Source organism: Talpa europaea (assembly GCF_964194135.1).
Source record: "Talpa europaea genome assembly, chromosome: 4".
Taxonomy (NCBI): domain Eukaryota; kingdom Metazoa; phylum Chordata; class Mammalia; order Eulipotyphla; family Talpidae; genus Talpa; species Talpa europaea.
Genome location: NC_140070.1, coordinates 30,877,755 through 30,895,393, shown reverse-complemented (window position 1 = coordinate 30,895,393; position 17,639 = coordinate 30,877,755). Strand labels below are relative to the sequence as shown.

The following is a 17,639-nucleotide window of genomic DNA, read 5'->3' as shown; positions in this document are numbered from 1 at the left end:
AATTTATTTCTTAACCTTTGCTATGTAAGGGTCTTTGGTGTTTTTAAATGATTGTTCCGCTTCATGCTTTAGCTTGCATTGTAGTAATAAAATGTCATGTACTATTATCAGGTGATCTTGTTCTTATTTTATTAGCAAATATGTTTATATTTACATATTAGGTTCATAATCCAACTTTACTAAGGGCTTAATAGAATTAAGAGATAATATGATAACAGATTTTTGATGGGACTTTTTATTTTCTCATTTTCTGCCTTATACAGTATACCACATTATCCCCACTATCTTTCTTCCTATTTACTGATTACAAATTAGTCAGTTAAGGTGCCCCCAGAGGCTAGCCTCTGTGGAAGATGGTTCACTATTTTTTAGAAATTAGGGACCTTCATAAATTTAATTTTTTCCTTTGGTTGGCCCATATTCAATTTTGTAATATGTACTTAAAACTTAAATAAAAGAACACAGGCGTATGATGGGTTGTAATCTATTAGAGAGTTTCCCTAGGCAAAACCACTTCTAATAGGTACCCATACAGTTATAATATGAACTCTTAGACTTCAAACAAAAATTTCACTTTTTTGCCCTAGTTTTCCTACAAGGTAACTTTGAAGTTCAAACACTCCCTGAAAGCTATAGCTTTGAAATCTAAAATATAAATATAAAATATAGAAGATTATCAAATCATGAGCTATTGAAAACAAAGTATATGTAAATGCTTTGTAACTTGCAAGGACCAGAAAAATATCTTTTGAATCTTACTTATTAGCCAAATTATTTTGTAATTGGCATTTCCCTTCCAAGAAAGAAAGCAATAGGGGTTTAGAGGAAAAATACACTATTTGCTAGAGAACCATATTACTTTTCTGCAGAATTAGACAAAAATGCAAAATTAGTTTCATTTATTACAAGCATCATCTTACCGCTCGCTACCTATTTCAGTTGCTACAATATATTTGACTTTAAAATATATTCATATAGATAGATTTAAAAATTAATGTCCAACCATTCTGCTTGAATACAATAAGGAATCTTTATTATGAAGTATTTACAGCTTTTCAGATTTTTTGACATACTCTTAACCGCGCATGTTGCCGATTGCCAGACACTTGACTTCTACAAGACAGTCCAGGACCACAGTCACAACGCTGGAAGATTTCTGGAGCTTGAGCAGTATCTTTATGCCCTCTCCTGGAGCAGACCTGTCCCTCCAATAAGACTGGTTTACACATTTTAGTCCAAAAATGACGAGCACAGCAAAGTCCAGGTCCACAGTCAAAAGATCTAAGACAGCTTTCTCCCTCTTGTCCTGTAACAAGATTAATATGGGCTTTATCAATAAATGGTGAGAAGCACTGGGGGAGAGGGGCTTGCTACTGGGAAAAAGCCATGGGATATAGGATTGGTATCCACAAAGTAAAAATAGGAACATCAGGCAGGTCAGAGCTAGCGCATATGCTAGAAGCATTAATAAAATGTAAGTTTCAGCCTTACCTAAAAAACTTAATTGTTTTATAAAGTTAAGACATTTCAATCTTAAAACACTTTATAATGTTAAAATATTTATAAAAGAAACTTGGGACTTCAGTCTTCAGAAATGAAATATCACTTGTCAGTGTTTCATAAAATGGGATTTATACACAAAAAGACCATTATTTACAAAGGGACTAGATAACCTGAAGATGAAGAATGTCCACTTCACCACCTACAAATATTCTGGCTACTTTATGTCAATGGCTGAAATCTGAGACTGCCGTTTTGTAAAAAGTTATGTCTTAGTGGAGTTTATATTTTGTACAAGGATGAAAACTTAATGTGTCTACTTTAATTTCTCTTTTACTTTGCTTCCTGAGGATTTAGAAAGGAAAATTGTCAGTTATTAAATTGTAGGCTGTAAAAATGTGTGTGTAAAATTTAAGTAAACAAAGGTTTCCTTGCTAATCAGTCCATTATTCCCTATTCCCTTGGCGGGCTGCTACCTTATATACTGCTCTGTAGGTGATCTCAGGAGCTGCTTACAGAAAGGCATTAGAAACAAGAAACAGAACGTGCTCTCTCCCCAGTTATTTCTGGGGTGGAGAGGAATAAAGGCAGTTTCAGTCTATATTTAAGAACCTAGAAGTAGAAATGTTCTTTAAAAACTTCCTGAAACTTATGTAATGTTTTAATACAATGTTACCTCAATTTAAAAAAAAGTAACAGAATGCTGCTCTTACCCTTATTGCCTTGTGATTTCTTAATACTTGGCTTCTTCTTGGGCTTGTTGTCCTGAATTGGATGTTCACTTGTTCCTTTTGTATCTATGCCCTCCTGGTCATCAGTGTGCCTTTCCAATATTGGGGTTGCATCTTCCATGGTAGTACAAACATCTGAGAGACAGCCATTTGTAGTTAGAGGTATTAACTTCAAGGAATAAAAACCACAGACATGCTCATGATCATACTGTGATATAGAGTTTGGCAGTACCTCTGCCTTCACTTTACATAGAGCTTTCTAGATTTCTGGGACAGACACGCTAAATTTTTTTAAAAGATTTGTTTCTATTTATGCATATACTGGGGTATGGGCCAGAGGTGCTGGGGCGGAGGGGTGAGGATTCACCAGAGACAGAGTGGGGAACAAAACAGGCACATCCACTGAAATACACTGCTGTGGGGAGCAGGGGCAAGGCAGGAGAGGTCTGCTGTGCCATGTGGGTCAGCTCCCTGGCTGGGGACGGAACTCATGCCGCAGTAGCTGGTAATAGCATGATAGTGCTGAGACTTTAACCCCTATGCTACCAGAGAGGCCCACACGAAATATTTTTTATAGACTCACATGTGACAAAGTTCATTAAATAATAATGGAATCCAAGTGAAAAATGGAAAATTTGAAAGATTGCAAGTTAAACCCTTTAAAATCATTGTCTCTAAGTTTCTTATAAAATGTGTTGCCAGGAAATTATTTTGATGCATTAAGAGAAAGGCAGTTGCATAAATTTACTTCAAGTATGAATCTTGAAAGCCTTTAAAGAGTGAGTGCCTGTCTTGAAGTATTCTGGCCTATCAAATTGAGATGCTATTCTCAGTTTCAAAACCATGTTCCGCAGAAGCCAGAGGTCCTACATGGGTGTGAGCTTACCGTTGATGCAAAGTGTTCCTGGGCAGCACATGGCATTCCGTTGGCACCTCCTTCGTAACCCTCGACAGGTAGCACAGAACGGCTTCTCATCTTCAGGCTTGAGGCAGAATTTTCTGGTATTGCAGTCCTTGTCAGACATGCACTGTGAACCCTGTGAAGGGGAAATGTTGTCACATGGCTGGAGAATCCAACGATGACTTTAATCAAGGGCAGAAGGCAGATGAAATTAAATCACAGTAGACACTTTGAATGCTGTGACTAATCTTAGGCAGTGTTTTCATTTCAATATAATTGCTTTCTTTCTTACAAAGGGAAGAACAAATCACCAGCAAGGGGACCCATGTGGTGCGATGGTTATTTGTGTTTGTAAAACTGTCCTACCTTCAAAACTCAGAATTTAATTTTCTTATACTCCTTGTGAAAATGGAAGAAAATTTTTTCCCATGTGTGTCTTACAAATGATACAAACCTTTTGAGATACACATAGGCACACAGACACACACACACATACAGAAACTGCTGCAGTTTAACTATAATGTTGGGATGTGGCATTCTTATTTGATTTTCACTCTAGGGAGTCACATCAATCATGGCATCCATTTGTCCATTGACACCTCAATGAGCCTTATTCAAGTTAACTGTCCTTTGATTTTTAATGATGCCTCATCTGCACAGAGAAACAGATACCAAAACCCAGTTTTTCTTACCCACAATTGATGCCTTTTTATACACACACACAGACAAACACACACACACACATAAATATATATATAAAAGGATTCCTAAAACAATTCAATTATGCGAGGCAAGCAGGTGACAAGACCATGTGCCTTTACTCCTGTTTAAATTCTAAAGCCCGTATTTCATGGCTGTGTGGCTTTGGCTAAATTTCACCTCATTTTTAAGTAGGAGGTGTGATGCTTATCTAAAGATGTGAAGAAGATTAAACAAGATATTAAGTATTTAAGTCCAGAGCCATGGTAAAAATTTCTGAATGTTTACTCCCTGATTTATGGACACATGTATAACTGAATACCCCCCAAAGCCATTTTGTTTAGTTAATACGTTATTTATTTCTAAGGAGAGCAGATTCTCCCAGGGTGCCCTCCCAATTCCTTAATCCAGTTCACTTCTAGATATTTCAGACATTAATTTGAATGATTCAAACCCAAAGCCAGCACCCCCCATCACTGATGCTCTCCTAGTTGCACTTTACCTTCCAAGCGCCTTGCACATCAGCAGAGCTCTTGATGTTGTTGAAGTCCAGAACCAGAGCCCCCAGGGGAGCGCAGAACCAGCCGAGCCCCAGCAGGACCACCACCACCATTCTCAGTGGCCAGGTCTCCACCTTCTCAGTGCTTCCCCGGCCCCTCCTCTGAAATCAGACTGCTCTAAACTCCCAGTGGAGTTTTCGCCAAAATGAAATAGAGCAAGCCGTCTGAAACTGCTAATTTTTTTTTAAGAGAAGCAAATCTTCGTCTGCAAGGTGTGTGAAAGAGGATGAGCAATGTCTGACCAGCAGGTTCCTCCTGAAACGATTTATAGCCACATGCGCCCCCTCATCTCTCCTCCTCCCTCATTTCCTTCCTTCTTACCCCACACAGGCTTCAACAAATCCCTCCAAATCTGTTTGATCAATAGTTCAAAACAAGGACTCAATAGAGGGAGCGAAGAGGCAGAGCCACAGCGCCTTCTCCTCCAGGGGCTGAATCCCTCTTAATTATTGCATATCAAAGTTAGTTCAAAGGGCTAGCAGAAGAGCAGGATGTCTGTATCAAAGCAAGCTCTGATAATCACCTGCATTTCCTACCTTCAATAATCCTTTGGGGGGTGGAGGGAGTCTGTTCTAAGATCTGTTTTCACAGCTAATTGTGCTCAAAGAAAGAATGAATCATATTGGCCACTATGTTATAAAGGATGCCAAAAACTAATGAGTTACAAAATATACCGAGAAGCTTCAAACTGTGCTTCAGATAGTGAAGACAGATAGAAAAGAGAGAAAATGCCTCTCATTAGCTCTGGCATCCAGATGTAAAAGTCCCAATAGCTTAAAAGCTATGAACATAATAGCACCTGTTCTGACTAAATGTCAATTGGAAAATAATTTTCCTTAAAATGGAAATTAAACTGTTTGAAGTTAGGGTTAGTTAAGTAGGAAAATAATGAGATTTCAAGAGATCCCATTTTTTTTTTTTTTTGATGCTGGGGACAACCACAAAAAGTCCATTTTATACAGATTTATATAATTTCGTAGGAAATTTTATATCCATTTTATAAGCAATGTATTTATTTTGTAGGCATTTTGTTGAATCAACTTAATCAGGACAGGTCCAAACCTCTAGCTGATTTCAGGTAAAATTTCATGCATTTTCAATTTTCCTAATTTGAATTTACAAAAATTTCTGCTTCATTTTTTTTTTTAATTTTGTTTTCAGGCAGATTTTAGAGAAGCCATGTAATGTAGATACGTGCTTATCACTGCCTGAGAACTTTAACGGTATATCAGGCTAGATCTGTAACACTTTTTTTCCCCCTTCCTGTTTTTACTGCTCTCAGTGTAGACTCACCCCAATACCTTGGGTGGAAGGTGCTATTTAAAATCTAAAAATGCATCTTTCCATGCCATAAATGTTAATCTTAGAAGTGGTACCCCACCCCGCCCCCTATTAGCCCAACCTAACATCGGCCCATTAAAATATATCTGGGCTTTGTACCATGGGAACATTGTTGGCCCAGATAATGCCCAGTGCTGTTCAGCATCTGATGTAGGTGATCAGACGCCTGTCACGGAAGGTCCTCCCTGTGTCACTGCTGCTGCCACCCCCGTGGTGTAGGAGTACTTCTGCATCTACTACCTTTTTTTTTTTTTTTTTACTTAAACTGACAACATCAAACGCCCTTTGATTGTATGATAAGCCTGGTGACTAGGTGTGTTACAGAATTTATTTTGAAGTTGGACAATTATGACCAAGGATAAAGGAGAGGCCCCCAGGCTTCCTTCTCTGCTGGGTTTCTCTGCTTCCTGTTACCCCACTGAAGAGAGAATACCAGGGCACCAAAGGCCTCTGGCAATGTACACAGACAAAAGAACTTCTGGGAAATCCTGCAACACAGCACAAACACTCATTGAGCACTTAGTACATAGCAGAACCTATAGTTAGATGTTGGGAATAAAAGATAAAACACATTTGGTGCCCCTGAGGAGCTAGTGTCCAGTCAGAAGACTTACGTGGAGGGGTGATTTCAATACATTACAACGAGCTCTGAGACAAAGGCATAAATGTGGGGCTGGAGGATCACCGAGGAGGGCAAGAGTAGGTCTTCTGGAAAAATAAAGGAATGCATCGGAGGGGATATTTGAGTTGGGTGTTGTGGGATGAGTGGGTGTTTCCTAGGCTGCAGTGAAGGAGATACTCTCACCCCAGGCTCAAGGGGTGACATGTGTGCAGGGGCAGAGGAGTGCATGGAGAGATTGCATGTGGTAGGGAGACAAGATGGGCTAAAAGAACCTGATACACCAATTTTCTTTCCATTCTAATAAGCAGTTGAAAGTCGTTGAGATGTATGAGTTTGGAAAGGGCATGATCTAATCTGCTTTTTAAGAAAGTTATGCTTGTGGCCGTGTGGCCGTAGTGCTGTGGTGGGTGAAAGAGGGTGCTGGGTGGGGGGGGTCATCTAGGTCCTGGTAGTAATTGCCTCCATGATGATGAGGAGGCCCAATTTAGGACAGGGATATGGTGAGCACCAACCAAAAGATAAGATTCTAATGTGGAATCCCTGTCATTTGGGTGGAAAGGGAGTAGCTGAGATGAGGCAACATTTCTAAATTGGTGCACTGGGTGGATGGGATGGTGATGACCCCAAAGACAGAGGATTCAGGGTGAAAAGCAGGTTGGAGAGAAAGGATGAGAGCTGACCACAAGAAAAGCTATCTAGATCATCAAGTGTTCGCTGGCAGTCTCACACTGAGTTAGATTGACCACTGTGTCTTCCAGGTGCAGTGCTCTCCATCTTGCCTCCCACAGACAGAAGAGAGGCTGCAGGCAATTGACACTGGAGGATTCCCTTTGAAGGAAGGAACATGACTGAGGAGGGGGCTTTTCTGTGTCTGTCTCCCATCACTGCAAGAGTGTGGACTCTGAGTCAGGCTTCCTAGTGCCCCAACCCAAGCCCCCTACTCCTGCTACGTCCATCTGCCTGCCATGGAATTAATAAGGCAAACAGGTAGACTGTTACCAGTGTGAGGGCAGGGCTGCAGCTAATTCATCTTTGTATCCTCATACCTGGTACATAAAAGAAGCACCATAATTTGACTGATAAATGCACAAACAAATGGATTTATACCATGTGACCTTGGGTACATAACTTCATGTTTCTAGGCATCGATCCTCAACATTAAAGCTTCACCCCATGCCTGCATTTTGAGGGTTCAATGTGTAAATACATATACAAAGCCTGGCACAGTAACTGGCACTCAACAACTCTAAACAAATGTCTCTTACTCTTTTTCCAGGCCAGAACGTTCCATCTTCACATAAACTTCAGTACGTAGCCTAACGCTTTCAGAGCAGCGGGCTTCTAATCGATGTTTGTTCAATGCAATTCACCGAAGAAAATGTCCCCTTAGTTGAAGCCTCACTTTGCAGCGAGGCTGCTGTTTCTACATCTCCTAACAAGCCAGAGCAACTTTGAGGAAAGTAGGTGCGTGAAGCACTCCCAGGAAGATGACTTGGTGTATTTTCAAATCAGCCAAAGCTGCTAGTCTGGTGATAATCACTGGGTCCTTCAGCTTTGATGCCAACAACCGAAACCAGGTGCCCCTGTGGCAGCACGTACTGATGTAAAGCTGCGTCTCAATTACTCCCAGATTAGAGATGATGGGGCAGTTGGGGGCGGGGATGGGGGCGGGGTGGGGTGGTGGGTTGGGGAAGGATGACAGGGAGAGAAAGGCTTTAAAGAGGTTTCTGCTTAAAAGGCATTATTTTCTCTGCTCTTAGACCAGGACACCGAAGTCCACAATGCCGACGGCAGCAGCAAAGAATTTGCAGAGCCCACTCAAGTCCCCTCGAGCACCCGACTCCATCAACTACAGAACAAAGGAAGCCCTCATGTGTGGTGTTGGCCAAGATGCTGCCATTTTGACGCCCCCTGGCAAGGATTACGGGTTAACAGAAAATCTCAAGCTGATCCTTTTAGTTCCGCAGTGAGCACCTGGGCCAAAGAAACACTAAAATCAAGCAATATTGACTGAACTTAGAAGGAAAAAAAATCCCAGAAAAAAATTCCCGAGGAGCTCTGTGTCAACACTGCCGGTCGGATGCCACCTCTGGGTGATTCACAGCCCAGTGAAGAGCTGCAGCCTGCTGTGTGGGAGCTGACACCTGTATCCTCCAGAGTACAGCTGCCCTGGTTCACGTCAAAGGCAGCATGTCAGAACCCTTGATTTATATTCACTGAGGAATGGATGTTTTTATTTGTCATGGCTCCTGTGTCAAAACCAGTTGGATTTCCATAAATTTTACTTTTCTTAAAAGAAAATCAAAGTAACTGAAACAAGCAGCTCTCTGGCAGAATCTCACAGGAAATGTTTAATAAAATAGAAGATGAGAAGGGGCATGTTGATGAGGGAAGACAAAGACGGCAAGATATAATCACAGTGTTGATGTAAACATTACCAGTTAGTTACCTGAGGTCAGAAGGTAAAGCAAACCATTTGCAACCACCAGGATAGAGTATGTCAGAAGCCTTGCACCCAGGGCCTCCCTGGTGACCTAAGGGTTAAGTCTCAGCACTTTCACTGCAGTGGCTGAGTTCAATCCCCAGCCAGGGAGCTGACCCACATGGTGCAGCAGACCTCTCCTGTCTTACCCGCTGCTCCCCTTAACAGTGTATTTCAGTCAATCTGCCCGTTCTGCTCCCCACTCTGTCTCTGGTGAATCCTCTCACCCCTACACCTCTGGCCTACACCCCAGTTCTTCTATGCAAAAATAAATAAAATAAGGACATCTTCTACCCAGCACATAGGCAGGAGCCACGGAAATGAGGTTTCAGAACCTTCCCTGACTGTGTAGCATTAGACATGTTACCTCTTGGCCTCAGTGTCTCCTCATCTGGAGTGGTCTCTACAGGCCAGCTTTCTGGGAATTGACAGTGGATTCACCCCAGTAGCCACCTTGTGCAGCTCCAGGGGTTACTAGGAAGATTGTAGTCTGTGGGAAAGACCCCCCTTTAGAAGCCAAGAAACATGGTGGTGCTGGAGACCCACATGGAGCATCTAGCAAGGACCCCTCTTCTACCAGGATCCACTCTACCCTCCTCTTAAGAAGATTAGAGGGTGGGCCTCCCCGGTGGCGCAGCGGTTGAGCGCTGGGTTGCGAAGCTGCCCGCGGCCTCTGCGGCGCCGGTTCGATCCCCGGCTGCTCCCCGGCCACCGGAGGAGGATCCCACATGGCGTGCAGACCTCTCCTGCCGCCCGCTGCTCCCCTCAGCAGTGTACTTGGGTCCTTCTGCCTGCTCTGCTCCCCGCTCTGGCTCTGGTGAATTCTCTCACCCTCCCATGCTTCTGACTGTACCCAGTGCATGTATAAACAAAAAACAAACAAACTAATAAATAAATAAAAACATGCCTCTATTAAAAAAAAAGTTAAAAAAAAAAAAAGAAGATTAGAGGGTGTTATAGGTAGCTCTGTAATTCCTAGATGCCTCATCATCCTACCCTGTTCCCAGGCACTCTCTGAATGGGTCTTAATTGGTGTGGGCCACTATAACAAAAATAATGCTGACCAGGTGGCTCATAAACCACAGATATTTATTCCTCAGAGTCCTGGAAGGTGGCAGTCCGAGATTAGGGTGCCTGCATGGTCAGGTAGTGTCTGGTGAGGCCCACTTCCTGCCTCATAGACAGCTGTCTCCTCGCTGTGTCCCCACGTGGTAGAAGGGGCCAGGGAGCTCTCTGGGGTCCCTTGTTACAAGGATACTACCCCATTCATGAGGGCCCCATCCTGTGACCTAAGCATATCCCCAAGGCCCCAGCTCCAAACCCCATCACACTGGGCATTCAGAGTTCTCGAGGCACAGCAATAACCACTACACAGTCATGGGCAGGATTTCAGTATGTGGCTTTGAGTGGGAACACAGGCATTCAGCACAGAGCAATTCTCTACTTCCTCTGTGCCATTGATTGCTGACACCTGACGTTATACAAAACACATATCAAACAAGGGCTGGGGGTATGGGAGCGCAGAAGCTTCCTCTGACCGTGTGTCAATACACATCAAGCAAAAAGCAACCATGTCCGTCATGGCCGGTGCGTGGGTGATGGGCAGATTTCTGTGTATCTGCAGGGATGTGGATGTGCCGCCTTGCTGCGACTACCCTTGTGCTTTTCACCAGTGTCATCAGGTGTCCCAGCAAGATTCTACTGACCATGCAAGCCAGTTTTGGGTGTATTTTTTTTTTAAATGGAATGATATTTGTGTTTCTGGGGTGCCTTCTGACTGGCTTTTTGAGGTCCTCCTTGTCTTTTGGTTCTGTGATATGCTTTCATATCAAGCAGCAAATAAGAAAGCAAGGTCTTTTCATAGTCACCTTTCATTTAATTTTCTTTACTGGCAGTGATTCAACAGTAAACATGGTGTGGGAAGGTGAGGATAATATTAGAAGGATGGAGACTATAAAATTGAGTGGAGCCTGGTCTCCATTCTTTTCCATTAAATTCAATGTCTTCCTTTCACATTTTTAGTGTACATTTTTTTTTGTTTGATTACTTTTCCTGTGTTTCTATTTTCTCTTTGCTCTGTACCACTAAACTTAACCCTATTCCCCCCCTTAATCCAAATGTCCTCTCATGTTAGGTGGTGGCTCCAGGGTGACTCAGAGCCCAGAGACTATGGTGAGTGGATGGGGGGGCTCTGTTGCCCAGTGGGGGCAATTTAATTGAGTCAGTTACTTCTAGCAGGTGGATTTGGGATCTGAAAAGTCACATGGACCAAGTCCAGGAACTTTCTGTGGAGTCCAGCAGGTGGGAAATGAAGACTTCACTGTGACACTGTGCACGACTCTGACTCTGGGGCTGGAGTGTGGGCATGAGTGCATGACTCACGTACTCCAGAAGCCTGCTTCAGGAAAGGCGTGAGCAGCCTGCAGCCTGTCCCCAGGACTAACATGGATATTAAGATGCAGTCCAAACCAGGTCTGATTCTTTTTCCTTAAAAGTAAGGGGTGAGATCCATTGTATTAGGAAAACCCAAACCTGCTGGGAGAGGCAAATTTTAAAAAATGAGTAACTATGGTGATTGTCTCACTACTGTAGCGTTTTCTTGAGAGCTGCTCTGAGAGTAGCACTATAATGTCCTCAACGTAATAACAACACGACAATTCTGTACTAACCTTACTATGGTGAATGTTTGACCGTGTGTGTGTGTGTGTGTGTGTGTGTGTGTCTTCACAGGATCGCATGTGCATTGCACACCTTTACACTTATACAAAGTTATTTATCAATTACATATGAGTAAGGCTGGAGGGGGAAAAGAGTGGCTACTCACAACTCTGTACACATAAGCTCTGGAATCCCCTACTGGAAGGGAGAGGCTACTCTCTTTGAATTTCCCAGGAAGGTTCTCCAGGGGGTCCACCTCCCCACTGGAGTTATCCACTCCCTTTCAGGGAAGTCTTCATTCTGTTACTCATCTTCCTGGATTTTGTGATGTATCTGACTCACTGGGGTGATCTGGCCCTTTCTGTCCCCAGTTCCTACCCCTACCCTGGAATGGGCTAAGTCTGTAGAATTTCAGCCAAAGAAAGCTATGTGTGGCTGGAGTCTTTTGGGTGGGCCCTATTTAGTTCATTCCTGGTAAATCATTTGAAAGATGAAGACACTGAGGTTCAGACAGGTCCAATAATTTGCTCAAGGTCACAAGGCTAGTGAGTTGTTGATGTCGCATTTGACTCCAGAAGTTTTCTGGTTCCAAAGTTTATTTTTCCCTCTATGTCACACAATACAGTTGGCTGAGTGAAAACCACTCCCAGACGTACCACGCTGAACACCACTATATAGTCACTAAGAAATTAAATCACAGGGAACATTGCCTGTTGCTCTTTTTAGATTACATACAAGCTAAGAATAGGACACTTCCTTTTGTTCTTAAAGTATTCTTTATGTACATGTGATTTATAGTGCTTCACTGTCACGTGGTTAAGATGAAATAACTTGCAGGTTGTCTAAGTCAGGCTGCACCCTAATCTACAGGTGTGACATTGACAAAACTAGTTTCCTCATACACACAACTTGTAAATATTTGCTGTCCTTCGAAATTCACTTTTGACTGACTTTGTCAGGCAAACTCCCAAACACACTACCCAGTCCTACAGGATTCGTAACTGAGTTCACAACCTTATGAAAAACTTGGATGAGGCTCTGGGAGCAAAAGGAGGGCTGGCGTCATCACCCTGAAATCCTAAACCCTGTGCACCGAGCGGTTTGGCTTTTCTTTTACCTTGTTTCCTAGCACCCCCTTGTGGTCAAAGGTGAAGTGAGCGCTCAGACGCTCTAACGTAATTTCCAGGTACTCAATTCCACACGCGTTTCCCAATTTTTTTTGGACATTCCCTGTGGAACAGCACTCCCCTTCCCATAAGCCTAGGTACTTCCCCACCTTATGAAAGGGAGCTTAGTTTTTGTTATTGCAAAAGAAATACATGTTCCCAAATTTTAGAAATTTTAGAAAATGCAGAAAAGTGTGAGGAAAATAAAACCCATGTATGCCAACCCAGCAGAGGCAGTGTCAAATTTTGTGCAATTTCCCAGTTTTTTCTATGCAGGTACACACCTAGATTGCATCTATTTATTTATTATACAATATTGTCCAACTATTACCAGCTCAGGATCTAGTCATTACTAGTATCTAAGTCTACCCACGTTCACCTCTTCTTCCCAGCCCCTTTGCCTCCCTGTCAGAGGTATACACTGATGTTTGTGGTTCTCATTCCCTTGCTTCTTCTTAAGGTAAAATTACAAAATGCATACACACACCTATACTTTTTTTTCCTCCTTTTTTTTTGTCACTGAAACTTTCTCCCCCGATTATCAAATAGTATCAGAACACATGGCTGTACCATACCCTAGTATATGTATGTACTATATATATATTTTTTTTAAAGATTTATTTATACAAGAACTGGGGTACAGTCAGAGGCATGGGAAGGTGAGAGAATTCACCAGAGACAGAGTGGGGAGCAGAACAGGCAGATGGACAGAAGACACTGCTGAGGGGAGCAGCGGGCAAGGCAGGAGAGGTCTGCCACGCCATGGGGGTTTCTTTCTGGCCAGCCGGGAATCAAACCTGCACTGCAGACGCTGTGGACACCTTCACAGCATGGTGCTCAACCTGCTGCACCACCAGGGAGGCTCTGTGTTATATATATATATATTTTTTAAAGATTTATTTATTTATACAAGCACTGGGTACAGTCAGAAGCGCGGGAGGGTGAGAGAATTCACCAGAGCCAGAGCAGGGAACAGAACAGGCAGAATGACGAAGTGCACTGCTGAGGGGAGCAGTGGGCGGCAGGAGAGGTCTGCGCACCATGTGGGACTCTTGCCCGGTGGCCAGGGATCGAACCAGCACTGCAGAGGTTGTGGGCAGCTTCGCAGCCCAGTGCTCAACCGCTGCGCAACTGGGGAGGCCCCTCTGTGTTATATTTTATTTGATGACTCTTCTACATGTTGGGTATTCAAGTTGCTTTGAATTTTTTGCTAAATTATTCAAGGAATCTTTGCACACATCTATTTTTTTTTAAAGATTTATTTATTTATGCATATAAGAACTGGAGTGTAGGCCAGAGGTGCAGGGGTTAGAGGATTTACAGGAGATAGAGCAGGGAGCAGAACAGGCAGATTTACTGAAATACACTGCTGAGGGGAGCAGCAGGCGAGACAAGAGGTCTGCTGCTCCACGTGGATATCTAACTCACGCTGCAGCAGCTGGCAATAGCTTGATAGCACTGTGTCTTTAACCCCTGTGCCACTAGGGAAGTCTCCCATCTTTGCACATATGTATGAAATGAATCCTTAGACGTGGAATTTCAGGGTATGATCGATCATTCTGTCCCTCTGCCTCGGAGTTGTTTTCTTCTTGTCAACCTGAACCATCACTTCCTTGGAAGAGCCTGTTTCTCTCTGGGTTACTGTGCTCTGGGACTTCACGTGGAAAGCCCAGGGAAGTAGCTTGTGCCTCTTTTTTAAAGATGCCTTCAGCTACTCAGTAACAAGGGAATCTTCACCTCTCATCAGAATTTTGTAGTCCTTGAAAACAAGTGGGCCCTTTTCTTGAAAGAAACATGGAACTAAACAACGTGGCCAGCTTCAGAATCATGTTTTTCTTACACTTGGGGCAAGTGAACTACCAATTTTCACAGTAGAAAGTCTGTTCCTAGTTTTGTTTTGTTTCAGAGGATAAAACTGTACTAACCTTCTGAGACTTTCTCTCAAAAAGATATCACAGGTAGATAGCAGGTGACCTGCTCACTAGGTAACACTGTTTCATGGGCTCTGGACCTACAAAGCACTGACACTTTGGGGTGTTTCCTGAGATATCAGTTCTGAGCATGGTGCTCTGAACATAGTAAACATTCAGCAGATGTCTCAGAAACACAGGAGTCTAAAGTCTCTTCCCTCTCTAAAATTTTAACTCTAAGGATTTTATGCAGAATGACAGCTTATTAGGACTTGGATTGAGAAAGTTCTTTTATACTTCTCAAGAATTTAGATCCCAGGGAGTTGCAGGAATGAAAACTGACTGTAGTTTCAAGGTTGTCTGTATAGCTTTCAAATTAATGGAATACTAATTTTCTTCTGTGTTACTAATGAGCATTTTCCATAGCTAGGTAGTATGTATTATAGATACATTATTTCATTTACTATCCACTACAATATTTTAAGGGATATATTATATAGCTGTGTCTCACAGGTCTAGAAACTGAGACATTAAAATGTTAAATTGCTTGCCTAAAACCACAGAGTTGGCAGATCTGAGATACAGTCCTAACCTCTTTGGACTCCAAACCTTGTTTTACTTAGGCTACTACATTATTTTGCTTTGCTTAATCACATTCTGCCTCCTTTGGCAGGTATTTGTCCAAGTCTTACATTATGAATCCTTTGGGAGCATTTATCCTACTTATCTTTTATTATTCTGAAATGCCTTACATACTGCAGCCAAATCATGATATTTGCTTATTGATTCAAGTAGCATCCTGATATTGTGAATGGACCATCACAGACTTTGTGGGTTTGTTTTTCTCTCAAACTTTTAATTTTGAAAAATGTAAAACTTACCGGGAAGTTTCAAGCATAATGCAATGAACACATCCATGTATCTTCCATCTAGTTTCATCAATTGTTAACATTTCGTACTTTTTTTTTTCAGTCTCTTTTTCTTGATCGTTTGAGTTAGTTGCTGTACATGTTATTTCACTCCTAAGTACCTCAACCTGTATTTCCTAGAAACAAGGGCATCTCAGTATAACTAATATACAATTATTACCCTCAGAAAATTTTACATAGTAAAGTAAGCTAGTATAGCTTACTTTCAAATTTTCCCCAATTGTCTAAATATTATTTAACAGGTGATTTTGTGGGGGGTTTTATTTTTCTTGATGCAGGGTCCAATTTGGGATCACATTGAGTTAGTTCTGTTATCTCCTTTAATCTAGTGAACTTTTTGCTCACTAGCTTTTTCCTTAATCTTCTCTGAAACTGACATTTTTAAAGGGGGTGGTTGTCTTGCAGAATGTCTCTGCTAGGATTTATATGATTGTTTCCTCATGAATAGAGACAAATCATACACTTTGGGCAAGAACAATGATTGTGTCCTCAGCTTGCACCATTTTTGGTGCTGTTTGTTCTCTTGGTTAAGGGTGATTTCTTTGCTCTGAAGATCCCCTATTCTCTTTGAAGTGATCTGTAGGGTGATACTTTGAAACCACATCTTTAATCGTCCAGCATCCACTCATCATTTTTGCCTGAATCAATTACTGCTAGATCCCAAAATGGTGGTTTTCTATTTTCATCATTTCTTCTACATACTAGTTGGTATTTTCCTCTAAGGAACAGCTAATCCTCCTCCATCTTTTCCCCTTTGAATCATAAACTACCACTAGCTGTGTGATTAGAGTAAGTCACGCAACTTACCCCTCGGGATCTATGCTTTCTCATTCTTAAAATGAGAAGACCTAAGGGTGTTATTCCTATATTTTAGTCGTAGACGAATTACGATCTGCGAGGCAACCGCCAGAGAACGAAACGCTGTGGCTCCGACGAGCTGGACGCAGTAGCCTCCCAGGGAGAAGTCCCGGGTCTCCGCAGCCCGCTTTCCCGCGGCCCCTCCCATGGCAACAGTAACTAGTAACTTCCAAGCGTTCTCGCGAGAGCAAGCCCCTCGGGGACAAAGGTGCGGTCCCCCCAGGGCTCCCCCGCATCACCCCGCCCCTCCCCAGCCACCTGCAAGCTGGGCGCTCCCGCGCACGCGCGCACACGCTGCCAGGCAGTTGGTGGTGGTGGCTCGCCCCAGCTGTTCCCCTCCGCAGCCAGACCCGCGGCGCGCGACCCCGGCGCGACCCTGCGGCGCAAACGCGGTGCGCGGGGAGGGAGGGGCGCGCAGGCGCCGCGGGGGGAGTGAGGCCGCGCAGGCGCGGACGGCGGTGGTTTGAAGAAGACCTTCAGCGTTGCCCTGGCGGAGCCGAGACAGGCCGTCTAGTTGGAGGTGAGGAGAGCGCAGGATGAGGGCCGGGCCGCCGGGTCGTGGGCAGAGGAGCCGCAGTCCAGCAGGGGACCCGACGAGAGGTGGGGCTAACGGAGGGCGTGGGAGGGGAAGAGCAGCCTAACGGGGCGCAGGCCCGCCTGGGCCGCGGGGGTCAGAGGGGACCTTGCTCCCCCGGCCGCCGCCTCAGGTGATGGAGCCGCAGCGCTGGCAGGGGAAGGCGGCGCTCGGGACGCCGGGCCGCGACCTTCCCTCCGCCTGCCGCGCCCGCGGGACTTTCTTCCCAGGCGTCAGGCCAGAAAGGAGGCTGGTATCTAGGGAAGTTGGCTCCTCGAACCCCAAACCCACCTCCCCCCACCCCCCACCTTCTCTGGAATTGCCGTCCAGCATCTGGGGAGCTCTTCCACTCCTTAGCGCCGGAGGAAGAGTGCTCTACGTGCAGCTAGAGGGGATGAAACGAAGAACAAAAGGGGCTCCTTACTGACTGTCAAATTAGTAATTGTGTAAAGCTGAATAACCCAGTTAACGCCTCTTCCCTCCCTGTCTGATCGCAGTGCAGCCTCGGTACATGGTGCACGTCTCCACACAAGTGCATTTTGTAGAGCTAAGAGAAATACGTGACTGTAGCTTTACTCTCAAGTAACGCTCTCAAGTCCCTGTGTCTTCTCAGTTTTCTGCTTGATCATACCAGCCGTGCATTTCCTAGCAGAATCATGGGCCTGGGAAAGTAAGCTTGAACTAGGCAGAATTGAGATGAAAGTGTCT

The 17,639-nt window shown here is 43.8% G+C and overlaps 1 protein-coding gene across 1 annotated transcript; it reads right to left on the bottom strand.

The window, feature by feature from the left end:
- Positions 1 to 1,055: 1,055 nt before the first annotated feature.
- Positions 1,056 to 4,444, bottom strand: DKK4 (dickkopf WNT signaling pathway inhibitor 4; the record flags this gene model as incomplete). The annotated part of the gene is made up of 4 exons (XM_084232179.1): positions 1,056 to 1,306; positions 2,214 to 2,366; positions 3,118 to 3,268; positions 4,334 to 4,444. 4 exons carry the CDS (start codon positions 4,442 to 4,444, stop codon positions 1,056 to 1,058), a joined length of 666 nt encoding a protein of 221 aa, XP_084088305.1.
- Between the last annotated feature and the right edge of the window lie 13,195 nt (positions 4,445 to 17,639).